Below are 25,457 nucleotides of genomic sequence, written 5' to 3'. Positions count from 1 at the left end.
ACCTGAGCACTGCATTAGATCAAAACCTGTTGACTGGAATCGTCTCCTCACCTCCCCCACGTAGATTCCCAGGTCCTCCTCATCGTCGGTGCGGTAACACACCGTCAGACCCAGCTTCTCCTGCTCCCGGGATTTATACAGCTCCACCTCCTGCAGGAATACAGTACAGATCAAAACCACGCCTCCTCCGATACATGTAAAGTCTAGCAGACTCCGCCTCTTCTTCAACTACAGCCAATCAGAGCAGCATCACTAGGTAACATCACAGTGCACTCGGAGGAAAGCGCCGCATCCCTAGCTCTAATACATAGAAAAGCAGCATAACCTACTGTACTCTCTCTCTCTCTCTCTCTCTCTCTGTCTCTCAGACTCCGGCTGCTGATGGAGAAACAGCATGATCTACTGTACTCTCTCTCTCCCTCTCTCTCTCTCTCTCTTTCAGACTCCGGCTGCTGATGCAGTGTCCTACCTCATACTCCAGATCATCTGCTCGGTCCACCTCATGCTGAGTGATATCAAAGTAGTCGGTGGGGTCGTAGTACACATGATCCAGCGGCGACCTGCAGAGACAAACATCTAATACCACCAAATTCACACTGTACTCACTGGCCACAATATCAGAAACACCTGCCAAACTCACGCCACATCGCTGACCACTTTATTAGAAATGTCTTATAGCTCCATTATACAGGTATACTCTGCAGACCGTAGCTCATCTCTTGTACAGGTGTTTCTGATAAAGTGGACAGTCGGTATATAAAGGAATGTGTCCACACAGGTGTTCCTCTACAGCGCACACACTCACAGCTGGCTGAACAGGTACGGCTCAGGGACAGGTGGAAGAGGCGGGGACGGTGACGGCGGGGGTCCGCAGCTTCGGTATCCCCGGCCCACCGTAACCATGTTCTGAAAGCTGATGTCCGTCTGCGTCCCACTGTCCACACAGTCAGCCAATAGTGGCAAACCACCACCCATGACCACGCCCCCTTTCCTCCTGGGCCCCCGCCTAAAGTCCCGCCCACAGCGAAGAGCCTCCAGACCATGTTCCTGAGAGAGCCTGGACAGATCCTTAGCGCTCACCTACAGAGAGAGAGAGACAGTTAGGGTTAAATATACACTGTTAAAAAAACGACTCGAGTTAAAACGAGAAAATTTTACCTAAAATGATCATTTGTGAGATTTGCTGAATTAAAACAGCAAGTACAGGCCAATAGTGTAGAGTATGTGTTTATTACATTAAGAATTCTGCAGAAATGTTGCATATAAATTTAAGTAAAGTCAACATGACAGAATTAAGCAGCCTAACAATTTTTTAAGTCTATTTAAGACCTCAAGAAAGCTTCTTTAAGCCATCATGCAAGAGGTTTTATAGAAACATAGAGTGACTGTTTATTTTAAGTGATTGAGGCATCTGTGTGGTTCCAGCTGGTTTTATAGACACAGCACTGCAGTGAATTATGTTTATAAAATAGGTAACTGCAATTTCTTGGAAGTAGGAAAGTATTGAACTGCTAATACAACATATTCTTAAACTAGTGGCTAGCTAGGAAATACACAGTACATGCTTCGGTATTTACCCTGTCACCTGCATTGCTAACAGTGCTAGCCTGATGTTCCAATCCCAGTCACAGAGGACGCAAATGCCGCTACTGCAGTGCTACAACCCTCTCCAAGTCTGGTTGCTGGAGAAGCTAATGTCGCTAGTCCAACACTCCAAGCCCAGTCATCTCGTTAACCATGCAACATCCCGCTAACAATGGAACACATCCTCATCGACTGTCCTGCCTAAAACCATATGAGACAATCTTACTACCAGGAAAAGAACATAAAAGACCTTTTTGGTAAAAACCCACCAGGGAAGATCTTAAAGTTCTTATTTTATCTTAACCTCTAACACATATTTTAATACATATGCAGCAAGATATATTTCCCTTATCATGCTACAACCTTTAAACAACTTTGCTCTGTCTGAATATATAAAACTATATAAAAAGTGTATGCCAAATATGTGCTGAAGTGGCAATAAAACTCCAACAACCAACCAAGCAAGCCCGGTCGCTGGAGACACTTATGTCGCTAGCCCGACGCTCCAAGCCTGATTGCTGGAGATGCTGATGCTGCTAGCCCAGTGCTCCAAGCCTGGTCAATGAGGACGCTTGGTACGCACAGTAGCTGGGGACACTAATGCCGGGACTGCATTGCTCCAGGTGTGGTCTTCAGAAACACTAATGCTGCCACTGTGGTGCTCCAACCTAGTCGCCGGGTATGCGTATGCCGCTAGCCAGACCCTCCAAGCCCAGTCGATTGTTAAGTCAATTGTAGCATTAATACTAATACTGTCGCACTAATACTCTGCCAATTAGCATGATGCTAACTGTCTAAATCATCACACATTCTTCTCAACCTATGTGGAGGTGTTGAAGTAGGTGTAATCTCTAGTAGTTTTTTGTTAAATGCTTTTTCTCACTGTTCAAGATTCAAGAAGATGCATCTTCTCAGACTGTTTTTTGTTGGATGCACTGTATTTTTACAAGAAAACTCCCAAATAAATGACCTGATTGACTGAACCAAAGAACTCTTTACCATCAAATCTCTTAAGCTGTCTTCATTCAAGAAGATGAGAGATTGTCCTGGTGTGACCGGAGATATCTGCCCACCAGCACTGCAGAGATCACCACCGAGTGAACAGACTCGCCCGTAAGGACTTTGTCTGGAATCAGAGCTTAATCACTCTTCTCCCAGGGCCTGGTTTCAACCCGTCGATGAGAAATAAAGAGAGAATAAGAGAGAGAGAGCGCAGGACGAGGAGATGAAAGAGGAGAGATGACAGTGGTTTAATAAGGAAGCTCAGTAGAGGGGGTTTGGTTATTGAGTGCAGACGGGGGGTTATGGGAATTGCAGTGGTGGGAGCTGGAGATGAATGACTGTGTTCTCAAAGTGACGGATCACAGTAATACCCCTCCATCACCCCAGAGCCCGGAGCTCAGAGCCCGGCGACGGCCTGAGAGTTCCTGTAATTGTGTTTCCCTGCAGCTCAGAGCAGAACCAGAACCGGCACAGCGGTACCGCTATAAAGCGCCGGGCTGGCAGAACCGCTGAGAAAGATCTACAGACAGGTTTATTAGATTAAACAGCTTCTCTACAGGAGCGATTATCCAGAACCTGCTCTGAGAGCCTCCAGCGAAACAGCCAGACTTCATTACTTACTATAACAATAAATAAACTCTTACTTAATAAATATTTAATAATATAAAGTGTCCACATCCAGAGACGGATGGGTTCCCTTTTCTCTTTCCTTTCAGTGTCTGTTTGTTTTCTCTCCGTGGATGTTTTTCTAACTTCTTTCAGATTTCTGCCCCTATAAGTTTACATTGTCTTGCCTGGCAGCTCCGTCCGCCCCACCGTGTAGTTAGCAAATCTGGAAGGAATCTGAAATCTAAGGTGCACGGTGCAGCAACTGACCAGTACTCTATTGTGGATATTATCGCTTTATATAAAATAAAAAAAAACGTAATTTTAAAAACCTGACCCTACAGGACTTGAAGAAACCAGAGGTAGAATTTAAACTCTAACCCAATCACGAGTGGATTCACACCAGCAGTGTGAATAAAGCTGAGCGGAGTTGTGTAGAACAGGTAAATAGGATAAATAGTCTGGTTAAGGACCTGCAAAGGAAGTAGATACTGTACTGTAGTTGAACAAAATAAGAACGTTCTAATTAAACGTTTTTAAACATTCTGGTAATGTCTCTGCAATGCCACACTCTGCAAAGTCAATGATTTAATGTTTAATTTTAGGAATGTTACTTTTAATGTTTCCATAATGTTTGTATTCTTCTAGCTGTGATCATTATGTGGGAAACTTAAAAAAAAAATGGTTTCAGGAAGGGTGGCCTTTAGTGATACAAATATGATGTTCCAGGAATGTTCGGAAAAATGTGAAGTAATAATGGTTTGCATCAAACATTATTAGAATGTTTCTAACATAACATTCCCAGCTAAACAAATACTAGCATTATGGAAATGTTTAAAGTAAAAAATCTTGATAAAACACTAAACTTATTTTGCTTTAACAATGAAACCACACATTACAAGAAAGAAATGAAATAATATGTATATATATATATATATATATATATATATATATATATACAGGGTTTGAACAATGAAACTGAAACATCATTTTAGTGTGGGATTTTAGGTTTCATGGCTAAATTGGAGCAGCCTGGTGTTCAATCTTCATTAATTGCACATTGCACCAGTAAGAGCAGAGTGTGAAGGTTCAATTAGCAGGGTAAGAGCACAGTTCTGCTCTAAATATTACAATGCACACAACATTATGGGAGACATACCAGAGTTCAAAAGAGGACAAATTGTTGGTGCACGTCTTGCTGGAGCATCTGTGACCAAGACAGCAAGTCTTTGTGATGCATCAAGAGCCACGGTATCCAGGGTAATGTCAGCATACCACCAAGAAGAACCAACTACATCCAACAGGATTAACTGTGGACGCTGTAAGAGGAAGCTGTCTGAAAGGGATGTTCGGGTGCTAACCCGGACTGTATCCAAAAAAACATAAAACCACGGCTGATCAAATCACGCAGAATTCAATGTGCACCTCAACTCTCCTGTTTCCACCAGAACTGTCCGTCACCACAATAAATTATTGTGCTCTAAAACCAGGTGTACAGGAAGAGAGAGAGTTAGAGGATAAGTAAGGGTAGATAGAAGAAAAGAGACAAATGAAGAGGGATAGAGGAATAGAGATGGAGAAGTAGATACAGAGGAAGATAGAAGAAGATGGATGAAGGAAGAGAGATAGAGGATAAGATATAAAGGAGAAGAGATAGATTTAGAGGATAGGTAGAGGAGGAGATATACAGGAAGATAGAGGAAGATGGATAGGTAGAGGTTGATAGAGAAAGAAAGAGGAGGAGAGAGAGAAAGAGAGAAGGGGAGAGAGTGGAGAAAGAGAGAATGTGGAAGGGTAGATGAGGGGGAGGGGTGATGATTAATATTCATGCTGGGGAGAAGGGGGCGGGGCCAATATAAAAGCAGAGTTCAAAGAGGATGAGAGTGAAACAGAAAAAAACATGAGATAGAAGAAAGAAAGAGAGAAAAGAGAAATGTGAGACTGATCATTAAGAGAGAAACTGTCCTCTACAAAAGTATCGGGACAGTGAGGTCACCTGTCATTTTTAATGGGTAAAAACATTGGGAAAGGTGATTGGTGGGTGTTTGTTATTGTACAGGTGTGATTGACTGATTATTCTGTTGATTGCTATTTATTGGTCTCTTAATTGACTGGCGCTAAAATTCATTTTATCAGCCGATAAAAAAGCAAAATATGGGTTGATCTGTAATTTAAACAGTTTATAATTATGACTGTCTGCTCTGGGTCTGTGGTTTTGTTTTTTTGTATCAAAAAATGTGTTTAGGCTTGTGAACATTCATAATAATAGTAAATTAATTTTTATCATTTATTATATACAAATATTTTTAACAAGCTCAGAGTGTAATGTTTGTAGCAAAACCTGAAATAAACTCTTTTTACATTGACTTCCATTGAAAGTATAGAAGGTTTTTTTCTCTCTCCTGTAAAGTTGCTGTTTTGGAGATACTTCTTTTTCATATATATATATATATATATATATATATATATATATATATATATATATATATGTATATATATATATATATATATATATATATATACATATATATATACATACATATATATCGGCACTGTCCAATGAAAAACAAGTATCTCCAAAACAGCAACTTTACAGGAGAGAGAAAAAAAACCTTCTATACTTTCAATGGAAGTCAATGTAAAAATAATTGATTTCAGGTCATTTTTAAGTATTTTTATTGGTCCACTTATCAAGACATTTTGGTACAGTGTAAGGGACATTTGTTCTCTTAAAATTAAGTAGTAAACTCAAAATAGACAAAAATGGAGATACTTGTTTTTCATTGCTATAGAGGCGAGGGACCTAAAGTGCATGTGATTTTAAACAGGCACTTTTTTGGGACACGTCCGTCTTCACCACCCAAGTTTGTAATGTGCAAAGAACCCAAGAGTATGTGGAGGCCACCACAACACATTTGTGCTTAACCCAAGCCCAGTTTAAACCACCCATTTCTTTAGTACCTAACGTTTTTAAGGTCTCCTTCTGCTAAAATGCACATTTTCTTTCTTCTTTGTGAAATACAGTGGGTCTCTCTGAGTTGTTTATGATGCTAAACATGATGAAACTCTTCCTCATTGTTCTGCAGCAGCTAGTAAAAGAAAATATTCAGAAAAAAAAACAAGTCGATCAGGAAAAGCACCGTGTCTACATCAACCCGTCAATTAGTTTTCATAGCCCCGCCCACCTCAGCTCGGGACCGCCCACAGGCAGAGCTGAAGCCGAGCAGCGACGCCATCTCATCAGATAGGAGATAACTAACAGCGCTAGGAACAGCATGCAGTTCATTCCTGTGTTGTTTGTGCGAATAACACATCAGTGTTTATATACTTTACCCAGTAATTCAGAGCTAAGAAACAAATGGTTAGAATTAGTCTATAGAGGAAAAACACCACCAGCCAAGTACAATTGAGATAGGTAGGTGTTTAGATGTTTAGAACAGTTCTGTTTACACTAGTTAAAAGTAAAAATCCACCCCAGAGTTTTGTTCCAACTGCCTGGAAGGCTCTGGGTGGATTTTTACTTTCTGGATCTGGAATCTCCCCACCTCTGTGTGTAACTATAGGTTTAAATAGGATCTCCGGTGGATTTGGTGTTTTACAGAGACTCTAAGACTAGGTCAGTGGCTGAACTGCACTTAGCAGGGCATTATTACACATGTAAATTAACATGTAACATTGTAAAGACTGTTATTAGTGTAAAAATGTCTTTATTTTAAAACGTTTCTAACTGTTGTCTGTCTCGCTCCTTCCTGGTGTCGCAGTGCTGTCAGCCAATCAGAGTCGATATATGTTTGCATGTATGAATATTCATGAGCAAGAGCAGAAATCCTATTGTTTCTCCCCGCCCCCACTCCTCCACAGGACTAAAACAACGTTATACTGGATCACAAGAGCGCTTTTTTTTTTTTTTTTTTTTTACAAAAAACAGCTCACATATGCATTCATTCATACTAGGGACACAACTAAACATTTTAAAATCAATAAAGAAAAACGATGGAATGAGACATTTAAAGTCTAAAGTGCTGCTATAGCTTTAAATGAGAGCTTGAGGGATTTTACACCCTTTTAACGCCCCCTAGTGTCTGTAACAAGTTGTAGCACAGCCTAAACACAAGTCTGTTCAGTTGTTAGCTGTTAGTTGGTGGTTCAGCAGTTCAGTCATGCTTTTCTGGGCTCAGCGGTGTCTGTAAGTTCTCTAACCTTTATATTTTATATTTCCTGGTCTTTCTGATGTGAATATATCTTGTTAGTATGTAGTTAGTTTTATAAAAGCTACAGAAGCTGTGACTGGGTGTTAGCATGTATGCTAATGTGTTTACAATGTAGATGTTGAGCTGTGTGTTTATGTATCTCATATCAGTTAATGTTGCTTATATTGTAGAAGATACAGCTGTAATATTGAGTAGTTGAGTCAGTGAATATTTTACTTAGTGGGTTAGAAACTGATATATTGCTTCTTGTCTATTTCTTGTTTTTATATTAGAAGAAATATAAGAGAGAAGCAGAAATAAAGAGTCTCTTTACTGTTTGCTGTCTGTCTACAGAAACAGTGAAGTTCAGTGCAGGTATGTGTATTAATTACTTTACTAAATATTAATTTATTAAATGCAGAATTGGTTTAAAGTTTTACATTCATTTGTAACTAAACCCCCTGATTTTAGCTGATTTTAGCAAATTTGAAAAAGGCACTGGGTGATGTATGTAGTGTTGCCGACTCCTTAGTAAGGAAAGTAGCTATTGGCTAAGTCCTAAAAGTCGCGAGAAGTCGCTAAATGGCGTCATCGCCTAATTTGCATAATACGTGTTTTTGATGATGTAAAGGATTAACCTTGTGGGAGAGAAAAAAGTGAGTAAAAAACACCATAAATATGTTAGAAATAATACAAATGAACTCCAACAAATGAACAACTTCTGTTGCTTTATAAATAGGCAGTCACGTCTCAAAATAACTTCATTTTTACGTAAATTACATGAATCTGTTTTTTACAGTGTTGTTAAATGTTATTGCAAGAACAGCAGTTAGCCGAAACTGTTATTCTACGTTTTTTTTCTGTTTTCTTTATTTTTCAACCTATTAAAGACTAGCTAGATGTTTAGCTTTTTACAGAGAGGCAGACTCTGTGGACGAGATGAGTGATTGGCTGAGACTGTGTGAGTTAAATTCAGTGATTTCTTTTTGTGTCACACTGAAGACACCCTTATATTTACATCCCGCTCTGTAAATAGGGGGCGGAGTCAGTCAGCTGTTCAGTTACTTCTGTTTAAGAGTGGCATATAGGCAGGACTAACTACAATAGTATAATAATATATATAATATAATATATAATATATATATAATATAATATAATGTGTTTAAACTGTTAATGTAGTATTTTGTAAAATACTTATACAGATTCAGCTTCACCGCTGTTCAGAAGTTTAAATCGCGCTAAGTTTAACCGGTAGCACCGCAGTTTCCGCCTTCTTTTGACAGATCTGTTAAGGTGATTGGCTGCAGTAAAAAATGATGGACAGCTTGGTCTGTCTGAGGATTGGCTTAATAAAAAGTGATTGACAACGAAAGTGTAGTATCTGATTGGCTGCAGTCGAAAATGATTGACACATGCTCCGCCCTTTAGCCACGCCCACTGGGTCTCCGGTCTGCAGCATTACACTTCTCGCAGCTTTGAGCATGCTCAGTTGATTTACAGTGTGTTGGTGCAGCGCTGTGGGTGTGGTCTGACTTTGAGAGACTGCACTGTGAGTGTTGTGGGCGGGGCTCACGGCGGCAGCACCCGCTACTCGCTGCAGAGTCACCAAAAGTATCCAATAACACCAAAAAACTCTGTAGATTTGTCACTAGTCGTTTTTTTTTTTTTTTTACAAAAAAGTCGCTACAGGGTCTATTTAGCGACAAAAGCGCTAAGTTGGCAACACTAGATGTATGGGTTTAGGGGTGGGGCCAGAGGGAGAGCTGATTGGCTGAGCTGCAGCAATAGCAGTGTGTGTCAGGAAATGGGGATGACCCAGGCAGGGAGACGAGGAGACGGACGCAAGTGCAGGTAGGGTGAGAAATGAATAATTTAATAAATAAAAATATAAATAAACCAGGAAACGAGAAACAAGTAAACACTTAAACATAAAACAGGGAGATAATATACAAAATAGATAAACATATAACCAAAAACCAAAACAAACGAGAGAAACTAAAGAACATAAACTAAACCAACTAGAGATAATAATGAGAAAATAAACAGGGAATATATATATACAAGAAGATAAACGTGAAACAAGGGACTAAGGCTAAGAAAACAAGGTAAACACTGAGCGAAGCTATTAAACACAGAGAGAGACAAAACGACATGGGAAGGTGCAAAGACCGACGGAGACAAAGTGGCACATGGGATCTATTTAAAGAAACAGGAAACACACTAGAATTGGAAACACCTGGGGAAGGGGCGGAGCTACAAATGAGACACAGGTGGAAAAGTACTGAGACGGGAGACACAGGGGAGCACAGGTCACGTGGGCAAGACACACAGAGACACGAGACGAGGCCAAGACGTGACAGTGTGTCTTTGATAGCGGTGTGACCCAGTTGGATAGGGCTGCAATGATTAGTCGATATAATCGACAATGTTGATTAAATAAATTGATCAAATTAACTAATCATTAATTTGTAACAGTACTGCATTACACAAAGCGCAATGAGATATAAATGGGGGTAAATGTCTCACTCACACAGTTTACACTCAACTTTTGGAGCCTGTGTCTCCAAAAGTGCCCAAACACAACAGATCACATATTTAATCACTAAATATCAGTAATTTACACGTTTAAACAACACCCAGACATTTAAATGCTGATTCTATTGTTTTTAGAGATGGAGAACATGACAGAAATAATCGTTGACTAATCGACTAATTGGAAAAATAAATATCAGATTAGTCGACTACAAAAATAATCATTATTTGCAGCCCTACAGGTGATTGGACGTCAGCAGGAGGGCGGTATTATTGATTTGCAGGATTACTGATTTGCTTTACACACCTTTATCTGTCGGATGCTGTAGATATAGTAAAACTTGTGTGTGTGTGTGGGGGGGGGGGGGGTTGATGGCTTGCGGGCTGTTGCCTCATCCTGACTGAGAAACTGTAAAGAATACACAATCAGCTGATACACACACACACACACACACTTACACATTAATCTGTGTGTGTGTGTGTGTGTGTGTGTTGAATATTAATTAGAGATACACCCTCCTCCACCAGCAACGCTGTAAAAAAAAAAACCCTACAGATCGCAGGTCTGCTGCAGCTCTAGCGCCTCTGCTGGCTGGTTGCAGTATGACATGTAGCTCCGCCCATCCCTATATGCTTCAATTAAAAACATACAGCCCTGTTATGGCATTATTTAAGATGTTAAGCTTAAAATGTCATTAAATGAAAATAAAAACAACTTCAAATAATAAAAATAACTTCATGTGTGTACACTATGTGCATATATTTGTATTTAATTTTACTGGTGGATTTGCCCTGTGCCAATTTGTCGTTTTGTGTTTAATAGATTACACAGTAAAAGTGTGGCTGTTTATTTCTCTTTTTATACTGTATATTAGTGGTGGTATATTGGTTCATACGGTATGCATTCCTATCACATACCTCCATGCCACTAGAGGCGCTCCGGAGCGCTGTGTAGAACAGCACCACCAAAGAAGCAGATACATCTCGCAAGCTAACGTTAACCAGTTAGCATAACAAGCTAATACACTGAGAGATGAATGGTAATGCGCAGTCGATCCACAGTGATAAAGTGATAAAACTCCCTAAAACTCTGGATACGAGGTGCAAATAAACTTCAAGAGCTTTAGTAACTACAGCCCTGTTTAAATATAACAATACTGTAGCTTAAAGAATAATTTTAATGTAAACTGAACCAAATTTATTTATTTGTTAACTTGTGAAAGATGGGATTGTGGTTGATTTTAATGCTGTAATAATGCCTCTTCTTTAATATATCTTTTGAATTCTTAAATACTGAGTATTTTGGGTTTATTTATAGGATTTATAGAACTATTTAAAATATTGTTACGCCCTCGCTATGTTTTCCTGTGTTTTCCCCGTTTCCTAGTGTGTTTCTCTTGTACTTTTCCATCACGTGTGTGTAATTTGTAGCTCCGCCCCTCGTTACCTGTTTCCCCAGGTGTTCAGTGTTTCATGTTACTATAAATAGCCCTCCTTGGCCACCTTGTCCTCCGTCGGTCTTTGCACCTTCCTCTGTCGTTTGTCTCGCCACGTTTGCTATTGTTTACTACGTCACGTTATTGCTCTTTCTATGTTCTTGTATTTACACGCTATTGTTTATTTCTAGTCACGTTTCTTGCCTGTTTGTTTCTTTGTTTATTTTGTATATATTTACGTATTTATTCCTTTGTATTTATTCCCTAACCTTGTTTTGTTCTTATCTGTTTAGCTTAGCTCTGTGTTGGTTTTCCCTGTTTGTTTATGTATATATATTTATTCGTTATTCCCCTGTTTGTTTATTTGTTTATTAAAGTCTTGTTCTTACCCGCATATAAATCCGCCTCCCGTCTCATCCCCGCGTTACAAATATGTTAAATGTGTTAGTTATTGGTGTATCTCTTCTTAAGGTCTATTGTTTGAATCTTCAGCTGATTTTTCTGATACTTTCTAAAAAAACTTTTTATTTATGCACAATTCTGAGATGTAAAACAACCATTTGGTATAGGTAAACTAGTCACAGTTTTGAGAAAGGGAACAAATAATAAGGAGAATGAAAGAACAAAACAGAAAAAGAAAAATAACAAAAATTATTACACATGTGAAAATACAGGTTCCACATACTATATTTTAATCATAAGTCAATATGGGCTATCTTTCAATTTGACTAAATAAACGCACCATAATGAAGTCTTGAGATATGATTTCTTCATTTATTGTGTAATTAATTGTGTGGGATAAAGTAAACCAAATACTAATCTTAACCCTAAAGTCTTAATTTAAAGTATTTTTAAAGTGTTTTATATTATATGTACAACTAACCGTACAGTAAGTCACAAACCTATATAAAAGCCCAGTCATGCAAACAAAAATAAAATAATAATAAATAAATAAATAAATAAATAAATAATAATAATGTGATATACCATACAAATGTCAAAATCTTAAAAAAATATAGTGATATATATATATTTTTTTGGTCATACAGCCCAGCACTGGCAGAAAGAGAAAGAGAGAGAGAGATGAAAGGATGTGTGTCAGGCGCAGACAGACGGGTGTGGCAGCAGACGGGGTGTGTGATTTGGTCTGTGTGTGTGTGTGTGTGTGTGTTAACCTGGTGTTTTCAAACGTATGTGAAACACATTACACAGGTTAATGAGACCTGTTACCATGGTTACAACATCCCACTGAGACGCAGCGTACAGCACGGTGTGTGTGTGTGTGTGTGTGTGTGTGTGTGTGTGTGTGTGTGTGTGTGAGAGAGAGAGAAAGAGCTATATTACGGCTCAAATCAGCCAAAAGCTTTTTGTAAGTGCAGGCCAGTTCTGTGTGATTATAACATCATGGGCCCTATCTTACACCCTGTACAAGGTGTATTGTGATGCTCATCACTATCTCACACCCCACCAACAGTCTATTTTCACTCCTTCCTCCTGCCTGGTTTAAACAGCAGCAGAGCTTCTGAATATATCTACACTGATGGGCGTGGTGTTCTGGAAATGAGGTGTGTTCAGGTACATTTCTGGAGTTTTATCTTGTTTATCTTGGTAACAGAAAACACAGGAGCTCCACTGACTGAATACAACCTAGACAGACGCCAACAGTCAGACGTTCATCGCTATCTCTGTAACACAGGCGCCGTGCCGAGCCGAGCGTACACCCCCACTTATTACACACACATGAACACACAGCAGCACAAACCCAACTTTTACATCAACAATAAACAGAATAGTAAATAAAATAACATTGCTGTTCCCGTAAATGAGCTGCTGGAGCTCCTTCACAGCGTCAACCAGCAGCTCAGTTTCCTCTGCTGAGAAGAGTTTGTTGGACACGTCCAGGTAGCTGCACCGTTACAATAGCAATCCACCAAAGACAGAGCTCACCTGATCTACTCTTAAAGAGAATGATGAGCTCTTAAAGAGACATGCTGATTGGTTTATTTTACGTTACACCAAAATTAACCACACCCATCATTAATTAAGATAATTAGTGCATGACTTTTGCATGTTATAAGATGCATAAGGTGTACTGTTCCCGTCGTTACGATAGCTTACGTGGTGTGTTGTCCCAAAGCGAGGAGACAATGATACAAACTAGCTGATTGATGGTTGCTAAGTGGTTGCCAAGTGCTGCTATGGTAATGTTAGGTGGTTGCTATGGTGTTGCTATGTTTTTGGCTGAAGGTGTGGCAGACATCAAGACATTCATTTCTATGGGAAAACCTGTATAATGATTTTTAGAAAACAGTTACAGTCAGTTTTAGCACAACACTGCAGCTAAAATTAATATTTAATAACGTGGCATAATTTTGATGCTGTCTGATAAAACAGTTCTGTCCCTTGGCCTTTCACTGTGTGTTTGTGTGATTTTGTTTATATGTGTGTGTGTGTGTGTGTGTGTGTGTGTGTGTGTGTGTTTGGTTTCTAATGTTTGTTGTTTGTCATTTAAACCCACAAAGTGAATGAAGCAACATAATTGATAACAGACTCGTATGAAACACTACACACTTTGCGCACACACTCACACACACACACTCACACACACACACAAACACACACACACACACACACAATTGAGATTCTCTATGCAGCCTCCGCTCAGCAGGAGCTCCTTTATAGAGAGTGATGCTGATCGGAGGGAAATTTGGGAAATCTGTTTGTTTATAATGAAGCAGACTGTTCACTCCAACACAACACACTCTCTCTCTCTCACACACACACTAAACACAACACACACACTCTTTCACACACACGCACACTGACAAAGATGCTGTTTACAATGTGCTGTCACTGATAAAGCTTCATTTTGTCTGGATGAGTTCTTCATGCCCTTTTGGAGTAATTTTGTTTGGTGGGCCGGTCACTCCTGGGAAGGTTCACCAGTGTTCCATGTTTTTTCTCCATTAGTGAATAATAGTGAATCACTGTGGTTCTCTGGAGTCTCTAAGCTTTAGAAATTACTTTTTCATTCTACAGGTCTGGCAGTAATCGGGCCTGATTGTGGTTAGTAGTGAAATTGAACTGTTATTAGAGTTTGTTTGGTAATCATGGTGTCATGTTCTTGTCCTGTTTTGCGTCTGTCCTTGTGTTTATATACTGCCCTCTGCACATTTCCTGTGTTTATCCTGTGTCTCCGCCCCTGTTGCGCATCTGTTTGTTTGTAGCTCCGCCCCCTTGTTACCTGTCTCAGATGTTTCCCGTTTCCTTTACCCTTCTGTGTGTACAGTATAAATAGTCCTGCTTGTTTCACTGTTATTCCTCCGTGGTTGTATGTCGTTTCATCAGTCAGGTTTCGTGTTTCCGTTTTAAACGTGTTTCTTTTTGTTTTAATTTTTGGTTCTTTTCAATTTTGTCAGCTCTCTATATTTCTTTCATGTTCTCGTCCTGTTTTGGCTCCCTCTGGTCTGTCCCTCTGTTTATTTACCATCCTCCTGTGCCCTGTGTTTATCTCAGTGTCTTCACCCATGTTGCTCATCTGTTTGTTTGTAGTTTCTCACCTTTGTTACCCATTCCAGGTGTTTCCTGTTTCCTGTCCTCATCTGTATGTACAAATAGTCCCGTTGTACCTGTTTCCTTGTCCGTGCGTTGTTACATCAGTCAGGTTTTGTGTTCCTGTGTTTATCCTGTGTCTCTGCCCCTGTTGCTCATCTGTTTGTTTGTAGCTCCACCCCCTTGTCACCCATCCCTGGTGTTTCCTGTCCTCATCTGTATGTACAAATAGTTCCCTTGTACCTCGTTTCCCTTGCCTGTGGTTGTGCATTGTTTCATCAGTCGGGTTTCGTGTTTCCGTGTTATGCGTGTTTCTTTATGTTTCAGTTTTTGCTTCTTTTTCTGTTTATTTATTCCTGTGTCTCAATAAATATTCGCAATTTTGTCCACTCTTCACGTCTCTTTCATGTTCATATTTCTGTGTTGAGGACATAAGTGCATATTTCAGTATAAAACTGATCAGATATTTATAAACTCTGATTTTGTTTAGTTTGGGATTTATATGAACTCGTTCATGTTGGACTCACTTTAAGTGCGTATTCTCCTCTATAGAGATTCTCTGGTTTGGCATCGCTAGGACTCACGATTACAGCACAACAACTAACAACTCAAAAAGTTGTGTAGTGTGAACCTGGCATAAACAGTCCTGCTTGTTCTGCTGTTATTTGTCCAGGGTTGTACGTGTTTACATCAGTCGTTTTAAGTGTTTCCTTGGTTTTCTTAATCCATGTACTCTCTGTTTCTTAGTTTATTTGGTTCTTTTGTGTGTTTATTTTCTGTTTATCTAACTTACAATATGATAAAAAGCAGTATAGATCTTATCTGGTCTCAGCAGGGCTTCAGGACTTGTAGGTTTATTCGTTTGGTGATGTTATTCAGTTATGACCTTATAAATCCCCCAGATCTGATCTGATCTGATCTGATTGGTCGAGGTTTCTTATGTTTGTGTCCGACTTCCTGTTATCAGTTCCTGCAGGGCTCCTGGACTCCGCCCCTGCGCTCTGCTGCCCCCTGGAGCGCAGAAATCAATTACCGCCGTCTGAGAGCGGGAGGGCGGATCCACTCATCCCTCTGCTCATCCCCTGTTCCTTATCTCTCTCTGTCTCTCTCTCTCTCTGTTCAGGTCTCAGACACTACATTTATCCTCACTCGCCCCCCTAAACCCCGCCCCCTCGCTGTGTTATCCTTTACGCTCTTCTCGTTCTTTTACAGCGTTTATTATTCTGCTCATATCACGTCCTGCCAGCGGCTCTGCAGCACCACCCCTCACTATTACATTAGATAATCACACACACACACACTATACACACACACTTATACACACACTCTCTTTCTCTGCCCATCGAGCTGGAGGAGTGTAAGAGTCTCTGGGATCACTGACCGCGACTAATGTGATAATGTGATTATTGTGATCACTGCGGTTAAAGTGAATACTGCAGTTAGTTCGATTAGTGTTTATTCTCTGATCACTACGACTGTGATTAATGTGATTTACAAATAACAGTGATTTTTCTGACTGACTATTACTCAGTAATAATTCAGTGTAATGACTTTGAACCATGTGAGTACTGCAGTTAGTCTGATTAATACTATAACTGTGATTCCTGTGATAAATGCGATGTGATAATCGTGATTATTGTTGCTGATGTTGTGGTTATTTTAAACTAGAACGGGGTAATTCTAGTTAATGTGGTTGTTGTGGTAAATGAGGAGTGGTCACCATGTCTGTGATTATTGTGGTTTCTGTGATCACTGTAGCGACGAGTGGTTACTATGTTACTATGTGATTATTGTGGTTCAGTGATTATTGGGATACCTGTGATCACTGTAATTTATTAGTAAAGACAATGTGATCACTGTAATTAATGTGGTTGATGTGATTACTGACGAGTGGTCACTTTGTCTGAATATTGTGGTTCAGTGATTTTTGTCATACCTGTGATCACTAAAATGTATTAGTGTGGATAATGTGATGATTCTGATTAAGCGTGGTTAATGTGACCACTGTAATTTATGTGGTTGATTTGATAACTGTCAGTTGGTTACTATGTCTGTGATGATTGCAGTTCAGGAATTATTGTGATACCTGTGATCACTGATTTAGTGTAGTTAATGTGATAACTGTGAATATCATGACCACAATGATTAATGTGCTCACTGTGATTAATGTGATTATTGTGTGAACAGTAGCTGGAGTGTCAGTAAACTGGAATTCAGAGGCACAGGTGTGAACACATGCTGATTGCTTAGTGGAAAAGTGATAAAACACCTGCGATTGTGATCGTGGGTCAGGTAAACGAGGTTCTCTTACCTGGAACATGACCCGGCACTGTTCCTCAGGCTTCTGGATCACACACATGTTACACCCCATCCTGAAGCTCCGCCCCCCAGCCTCCCTCCACCCGAACCGGAGCTGGAGATCCGGGTCGTCAGTGTCGTGGATAACAACGCAAATATATTCCAGATACTTCTGTAAACAGCGCTACAGGATCCCGGATATCCATCTCAATAGCACCACCTTCAGGAACCCAGTTCTTACTGGAGCAGAGCTGTGAGATCTGCTACACCCTGCATCCAACCTGAGGAACTCCAACCAACAGCAAAGATCCATCCACCTTCACCCGGCTCTACAGCTCCACCTGCAACGGCTGTAGTTCAGGGGTAATCCTGGTGTAGTTCATGTGTAGTTCGTTTATAGTTCCACCGTGGTTTGGGTGTAGTTCTGGTGTAGTTTAAATGTAGTCTATTTAAAGTTCCAGTGTAGTTCAGCTGTTGTTGTTGGAGTAGTTCATTTGTAAATCAATTGTAGCTTAGGTGTAGTTCAAGTGTAGTTTAAATGTAGTTCACATGTACTTTATCTATAGTTCCAATGTGGTTCATTTTTGTTCAGGTGTAGATCAAGTGTAGTTACGCTGTAGTTTAACTGTAAGTCAGCTGTAGTTCGTTTATAGTGCTGATGTAGTTTGGGTGTAGTTTAAATGTAGTTTATTCAAAGTTCCAGTGTAGCTCCACTGTTGTTCAGGAGTAGTTAGTTAGTTCATATGTAAATCAATTGTAGCTTAGGTGTAGTTCAAGTGTAATTTTGGTGTAGTTTAAATGTAGTTCACATGTAGTTGATCTATAGTTCCAGATTAGTTCAGTTATTATCCCAGTGTAGATGAAGTGTAGTTAAGCTGTAGTTCAGGTGTAGTTTGTTTATAGTTTGGGTGTAGTGTGATGTAGTTTAAATGTAGTTTAAATGTAGTTTACATGTAGTTTACATGTAGTTGATCTATAGTTCCAGAGTAGTTTAGATGTAGTTAATTTATTGTTCCGGAGTAGATGAAGTGTAGTTAAGCTGTAGTTCAGGTGTAGTTTGTTTATAGTTTGGGTGTAGTTTGATGTAGTTTAAATGTAGTTTACATGTAGTTGATCTATAGTTCCAGAGTAGTTTAGATGTAGTTAATTTATTGTTCCGGAGTAGATGAAGTGTAGTTAAGCTGTAGTTCAGATGTAATTTGTTTATAGTTCCAGTGTAGTTTGGGTGTAGTTTGGGTGTAGTTTAAATGTAGTTCATTCAAAGTTCCAGTGTATTTCAACTGTTGTTTAGGAGTAGTTCATATATAATTAAATTGTAGCTTAGGTGTAGTTCAAATGTAGTTCTATTGTAGTTTGAGTGTAGTTCATATGTAGTTGCTCTATAGTTCCAGTAGTAGATCAAGTGTAGTTAAGCTGTAGTTCTGCTGTAAGTCAGCTGAAGTTCAGATGTCATTTGTTTATAGGTCTGGTGTAGTTTATATGTAGTTCAATTGTAGCTTAGGTGTAGTTCATGTGTAATTCAGATGTAATGCATTTATTGTTCTGGTGTAGTTTAAGTTGAGTTTGAGGGTAATTAATTCATAATTTTAGTGTAGTTCAGTGCTAGATCTTGTAGTTCAAGTGTAGTTAAGATGTAATTCAGGTGTAGTTAATTTATAGTTTTGGTGTAGTTTGGTTGGTGTAGTTAAGCTGTTGTTCAGGAGTTCAAGTGTAATTCAGTTTGAACTGATTTGAATGGAATAAACCTATTTAAACTGAGTATGTCAATTCCAATTAAATTTGTTTTACACGAATATGAACAGAACAAACAAATATAAACAAATTAAACCAATTTAAACCTAATTGGATAACCAATCCTAACCAGATTTAAACTCTTAATACACAAATCTTTTGTAAAGGGTTTTGAAAAAAACAACAATTTAACCTGATTAAAAAAAAAAGAAAACTGATACAATCTGAACAATGCAATTTAAACTGAATTAAATAAACAGTTTAAACCTATTTAAACAGAGTCATAAATTTAAACTGATTTAATCTCATATAAACTGAACTGAACTGTATGTGTTTTACAGGTTTAATTGTCCAGTTTTCTCTCTATAATCAGATCAGTGGTGATAGTGGTGATCAGTCAGGGCTCAGTCTCGTGTTATTGATCGGATTCTGCAGTCCTGAACTGCAGTAATTGAATAATGTTCACCTTTAGAATCAACCCTGTTTAATCTATACGCTCTGCTGACACTGATCGATCAATAACTAATAACCATTCATTAATAACTAATAAATAATAATAATACATGCAGTCAGACCCAAGACCAGCCGGAAACACCAGAGGAATTAAAGAACCAGGAAACTTAGTCTGGGTTAGTCTGGGTTATTTTTAGTTAGTCTGGATTAGATTGGGTTAGTATAAAATAGCTGTGTTTCAGTTCAGGTTAGTCTGAGTTAGTTCAGGTTAATCTGGGTTATATTGGGTTAGCCTGGATTAGTTATGGTTAGTCTGGGTTAGTTTGGCTTAGTCTAGGTTAACTGATGTATCCTGGGTTAGATTACGTTAGTTCAGTTTAGTCCTGATTAGTTCAGGTTAGTCAAGGTTTGTTTGGGTTATTCTGGGTTAGGTTGAGTTAGTTTGGGTTAGTTCAAATTAGTCCAGGTTATTTCAAGTTAGTCTGGGTTATTCTAGGTTAGCTTGGGTTTGTTTAGGTTATTCTGGGTTACTTGGGGTTAGTCCAGAATACTCCAGGTTAGCCTGGGTTAGTTCAAATTAGTCTGGGTTAGAGTGGGTTATTTCAGGTTAGTCCAGGTTAGTCCGGGTTAGTTGAAGATAGTCTGGTTTAGATAGCATTAGCCTGGATTGGTTAGCATTAGCCTGGGTTAGATTGGGTTAGAACTTAAAATAAACCTCTTTAAATGTATCTGTATGGACAGAAGAGACAATTAACTGAATCATAAACAAACAGATAAAATAAATTAATTAATAAAGTAGTTGATAGATAATATCTGTAAATGTATTTATGTATTTATTTAGACGGTATATATATTTATTTTAGTTACAGAAATGTGACCATGCTTGTTTATAAACACTAGTAAGTTAATTGTATTGATTAATGTGAGATTTATTATTAGCAATAATTAAATTTGAAGATTCCTGTGTGTGTGTGTGTGTGTGTGTGTGTTAGGTGAGGGTGAGAGTGTGAGGTGTGGTCGGAGGTGTGTGAGGGTGGAGTGTGTGGAGTGTGTGGTGCACCATGCTGGATGATCGTGCGACTGTAATGTATCACACTTTCCCTCAAACACAAAGAGCAGCAAGACCTGCAGCGTGCAAACAAACAAACAAACAAACAAACAAACAAACAAACAAACAAAGTCAGCAGTTTTGAGACTCACAGACGGACGAGAGACATAACGCTCTCTCTCTCTCTCTCTCTCTCTCTCTTTTTCTGAGTGTCCTGTAGAGTAATCCACTCTGAGTTTATAATCCAGCAGATCCCAAAAAAACAGCAGAGTAACAGGAGTGTAACAGGAGTGTAACAGCAGAGTAACAGGAGAGTAATAACAGGTGTGTGAGAGTGTGTGTGTAATTCCTGCAGTCTTCTCTCCTCGCGAGTGTGTGAGTGTGTGCGCGGCTGAGTGCACCAACCTACTGCAGAGCCGAGCACAAAGGCACTACCGCCCAGCACACACACACACTCTCTCGCACACTCGCGCTCACACACACACACACTCACGGGCGCTCCTCCTCCCCCGGCTGAACACTTTCGGAAGAGGAATAAATCTACAGCCTCTCTCACTTTCACTCTTTACTCTCAATTCACTCTGTTACACCACTGACCTGTAGCACACCACCGCTTCCTCTTACAGCGTCCACAGTTAATCCTGTTGGATGTGGTTGGTTCTTCTTGGTGGTATGCTGACATTACCCTGGATACCGTGGCTCTTGATACATCACAAAGACTTGCTGTCTTGGTCACAGATGCTCCAGCAAGACGTGCACCAACAATTTGTCCTCTTTTGAACTCTGGTATGTCTCCCATAATGTTGTGTGCATTGTAATATTTAGAGCAGAACTGTGCTCTTACCCTGCTAATTGAACCTTCACACTCTGCTCTTACTGGTGCAATAATGTGCAATTAATGAAGATTGAACACCAGGCTGCTCCAATTTAGCCATGAAACCTAAAATCCCACTAAAATGATGACAGGTGTTTCAGTTTCATTCTCCAAACACTGTATATATCACTGCACACTGTTACACTACTGACCTATAAATCACTCCACACTGTACTAGATAATACAAGCTTACAAGAAGCTTTCTGTCTTTTGTAGGTTATAGGTTTATTAGGTAAGATATAAAGAGAGAGATAGAAGGAGAGAAAGAGAGAAAGAAAGAGAGAGAGAGAGAGAGAGAGAGAGAGAGGTGATTCTGGTTACAGGATGTTGAAAAATGGTAATTGAAAAATCATGTATGCATAAAAGAGAAATTATAATAAATGAAAGAACAGTGATGAGAGAGGGAGGGGGGAGGAGTGAAGAAGAGTGCAAAGAAGAGATGTAGAGAGAATAAAAGAGAGGATAAAAAGACTGAGAGATAAAAAAAAAACGAGAGAATAAAATAAAACAATAGATTTGCCAGGGACCCCCTGCACCATGTTAACATTCAGTACAGATACACACACACCTACACACACACACACTCACACACACACACACGAAGAGAGAGAGTGAGAGAGAGAATACCAGCAGAATTTTAACAATGTTTTCATCATTTATTTACTGCTGCAGGAAACATCAGTAAACACTCCACTTCACCTGCCACTGTGTGTGTGTGTGTGTGTGTGTGTGTGTGTTTCCTGATAGTACTAAATCTGAGTCATTACCTGAATCAGCACTGAATGAGTCAGTATTAAAGTAACTTTTAGTATTTTCATTTTTAAAAATCTTTATTAGAATCAGAATTCATTGAATTAATCTGCATTATTATTGAAATTATTAATTCCACCTTAAAATGGTCAAACTGGATCTGCAGCACTCTGTTAAGGTGGAACTGCGGCTTAATTTTTTGTAAGTAGAGTTCTTCATATCTATAAACAAAAAAAATATTATAGAATATCTATATAATTCTGTGTTTTAGCGTGGCTTCTCTCTCTCTCTCCCTTATTTCACTCTCTCTCTCTCTCTTTCTATATCCCTTATTTCTCTCTCTTTCTTTCTGAATGTTAATGAGGTTGTTGGCGTGAGCAGAAAGCTGATCAGCAGTAAAGGGTGATTATCAGGATATTGACCCGTATGGTGTGTATGGTGTGTGTGTGTGTGTGTGTGTGGTGTGTGTGAGTGTGTGTATGGTGTGTGTGTGTGTGTGTGTGTGTGTGTGTGTGTGTGTGTGTGTGTTATCTGATCTGGAGAGGAAATGCTAATGAGAGATTTCCTCTGATAACGAGTGTATCAATGTATCAGTAATTTACACTTCAGGACGTAACTCTGGTACTTTTAAGATGACTGTTCACACTGTTTTCGGGCAGATTTGCGTATTTGCATGTGTTGGTGTGGTATCTGTGTATATGTTGATGTGTTATCTGTGTATGTGTTGATGTGGTATCTTTGTATGGGTTACTGTGGTATCTGTGTATATGTTGATGTGGTATCTTTGTATAGGTTGCTTCTGTGTATGTGGGTTGCTGTGGTATCTGTATGTGTTGCTGTGGTATCTGTGTGGGTTGCTGTGGTATCTGTATGGGTTGCTGTGGTATCTGTATGTGTTGCTGTAGTATCTGTATGTGTTGCTGTGGTATCTGTATGTGTTGCTGTGGTATCTGTATGTTTTGCTTTGGTATCTGTATGGGTTGCTGTGGTATCTGTGTATGGGTTGCTGTGGTATCTGTATGTGTTGCTGTGGTATTTGTATGTGTTGCTGTGGTATCTGTATGGGTTGCTGTGGTATCTGTAGTATGGGTTGCTGTGGTATCTGGTATCTGTAGTATGGGTTGCTATGGTATCTGTATGGGTCGCTGTGGTATCTGTAGTATGGGTTGCTATGGTATCTGTATGGGTCGCTGTGGTATCTGTAGTATGGGTTGCTGTGGTATCTGTATGTGTTGCTGTGGTATCTGTATGGGTTGCTGTGGTATCAGTAGTATGGGTTGCTATGGTATCTGTATGGGTTGCTGTGGTATCTGTAGTATGGGTTGCTGTGGTATCTGTATGGGTTGCTGTGGTATCTGTATGAGAGTCAGTACTAGAATCTGTACTAAGTAAGCAATAAATCATGAATCATTAAGTCATGAATCTGAATCAGTACCAGATTAAATATAAAATCAGAGCCAATAACAGAATCAGTACTAAATCATGGTCAGTACTTAAATCAGTAGTAAATCTTTGTCAGTACCAGAGTCAGTAGTAAAGTCATGCATCTGAATTAGTACCAGGATAAGTTATTAATCTGAATCAGTACCAGAATCAGTATGAAATCAGAGCCAATAATGAATGAATCAGTACTGATTTAGGGTCAGTACTTGAATCAGTATTAAATCTTTGTCAGTACCAGAATCAGTACTAAATATATATTAAACCAGAATCAATGCAAAGATCAATACTGAATCAACAGGAGTACCTAAATCAGAGTCAGTACTACATCAGTACTAAATTTAAGTCAGTACCAGAACCAGTACTGCATTATTTCTAAATTAGAGTTACTACCAGAACCAGTATTACATCAGTACTAAATTAGAGTAAGTACCATAACTAGTACTAAATCAGTACTTAGTTAGAGTCAGTACCAGAACCAGTACTAAATCAGTACTAAATTAGAGTAAGTACCATAACTAGTACTAAATCAGTACTAAAATAGAGTCAGTAACAGAACCAGCAATAAATCAGTGCTAAAACAGAGTCAGTACCAGAACCAGTACTACATCAGTACTAAATTAGATTCAGTTTCAGAACCAGTACTAAAATAGAGTCAGTAACAGAACCAGTTCTAAATCAGTGCTAATTTAGAGTCAGTACCAGTATCAGTAGTGGATCTGAGTAGTACCTGAATCAGGTTATTGATCTCCCACTCTGTAGGGGAAACTGTGGAATCTGTAATCTAAATGTTGTTTAAATCTGTGTGTATATATAATTAGGTGTGTGTGTGTGTATATGATAATTAACGTGTGTGTGTATGATAATTAAAGTGTGTGTGTGTGTGTGTGTGTGTGTGTGTGTGTGTGTGTGGTGTTTGTGTACCCGTGGGGGGTATACAGCCCATCATTCCTGATAAACATCTACACCCCCGGAGTGTTTAGTAGTCTGAAGGTGTTTTGGTTGAGATGCTGTAAGATCCCTCCTGAATACTCCTCTAACACACACACACACACACACACACACACACACACACACACACACACACACTCACACACACACCACACACACAGACACACTGACACATACACACACACACACACACACTCACACATACACACTGTAATGTAACGTATATACACACACACCTAGATCAGAATCACAGCCAGTATTAAAATCACTGAATCAGAATCAGAGTTTAATCATCACATTTCACAATCACATTTACTGTTACTGTTAGATTCAGTAATGAATAGAGGCAGTACCTGAATCACTACTGAATCATAGAGGCAGTACCTGAATCACTACTGAATCATAGAGGCAGTACCTGAATCACTACTGAATCATACAGGCAGTCCCTGAATCACTACTGAATCATACAGGCAGTACCTGAATCACTACTGAATCATACAGGCAGTACCTGAATCACTACTGAATCATACAGGCAGTACCTGAATCACTACTAAATCATATAGGCAGTACCTGAATCACTACTGAATCATACAGACAGTACCTGAATCACTACTGAATCATACAGGCAGTACCTGAATCACTACTGAATCATACAAGCAGTACCTGAATCACTACTGAATCATACAGGCAGTACCTGAATCACTACTGAATCATACAGGCAGTACCTGAATCACTACTGAGTCATACAGGCAGTACTTGAATCACTACTGAATCATACAGGCAGTACCTGAATCACTACTGAGTCATACAGGCAGTACCTGAATCACTACTGAATCATACAGGCAGTACCTGAATCACTACTGAATCATACAGGCAGTACCTGAATCACTACTGAGTCATACAAGCAGTACCTGAATCACTAGTGAATCATACAGGCAGTACCTGAATCACTACTGAATCATACAGGCAGTACCTGAATCACTGCTGAATCATACAGGCAGTACCTGAAT

The 25,457-nt window shown here is 39.3% G+C and overlaps 1 protein-coding gene and 1 long non-coding RNA gene across 2 annotated transcripts in view; one reads left to right on the top strand and one right to left on the bottom strand.

Moving 5' to 3' along the window:
* Positions 1-18,319, bottom strand: part of LOC103035084 (PDZ domain-containing protein 4) — a 28,724-nt gene extending 10,405 nt beyond the window's left edge. The window contains exons 1-4 of the mRNA XM_022662335.2: positions 17,214-18,319; positions 806-1,080; positions 470-560; positions 52-150 (exon numbers count right to left, since the gene is read on the bottom strand). Coding sequence (XP_022518056.2) covers positions 52-150; positions 470-560; positions 806-1,080; positions 17,214-17,273 — 525 coding nt within the window. The 5' untranslated portion in view covers positions 17,274-18,319. The remainder of the gene's footprint in view (positions 1-51; positions 151-469; positions 561-805; positions 1,081-17,213) is intronic.
* LOC125780556 (uncharacterized) overlaps positions 7,123-25,457 on the top strand; it is a 45,400-nt gene continuing 27,065 nt past the window's right edge. The window contains exons 1-2 of the long non-coding RNA XR_007423789.1: positions 7,123-7,378; positions 7,676-7,757. This is a non-coding gene — a long non-coding RNA (uncharacterized LOC125780556). The remainder of the gene's footprint in view (positions 7,379-7,675; positions 7,758-25,457) is intronic.

This window comes from Astyanax mexicanus, chromosome 13 (assembly GCF_023375975.1).
Source record: "Astyanax mexicanus isolate ESR-SI-001 chromosome 13, AstMex3_surface, whole genome shotgun sequence".
Lineage (NCBI taxonomy): Eukaryota > Metazoa > Chordata > Actinopteri > Characiformes > Acestrorhamphidae > Astyanax > Astyanax mexicanus.
This window is presented reverse-complemented; position numbering and strand designations above follow the sequence as displayed.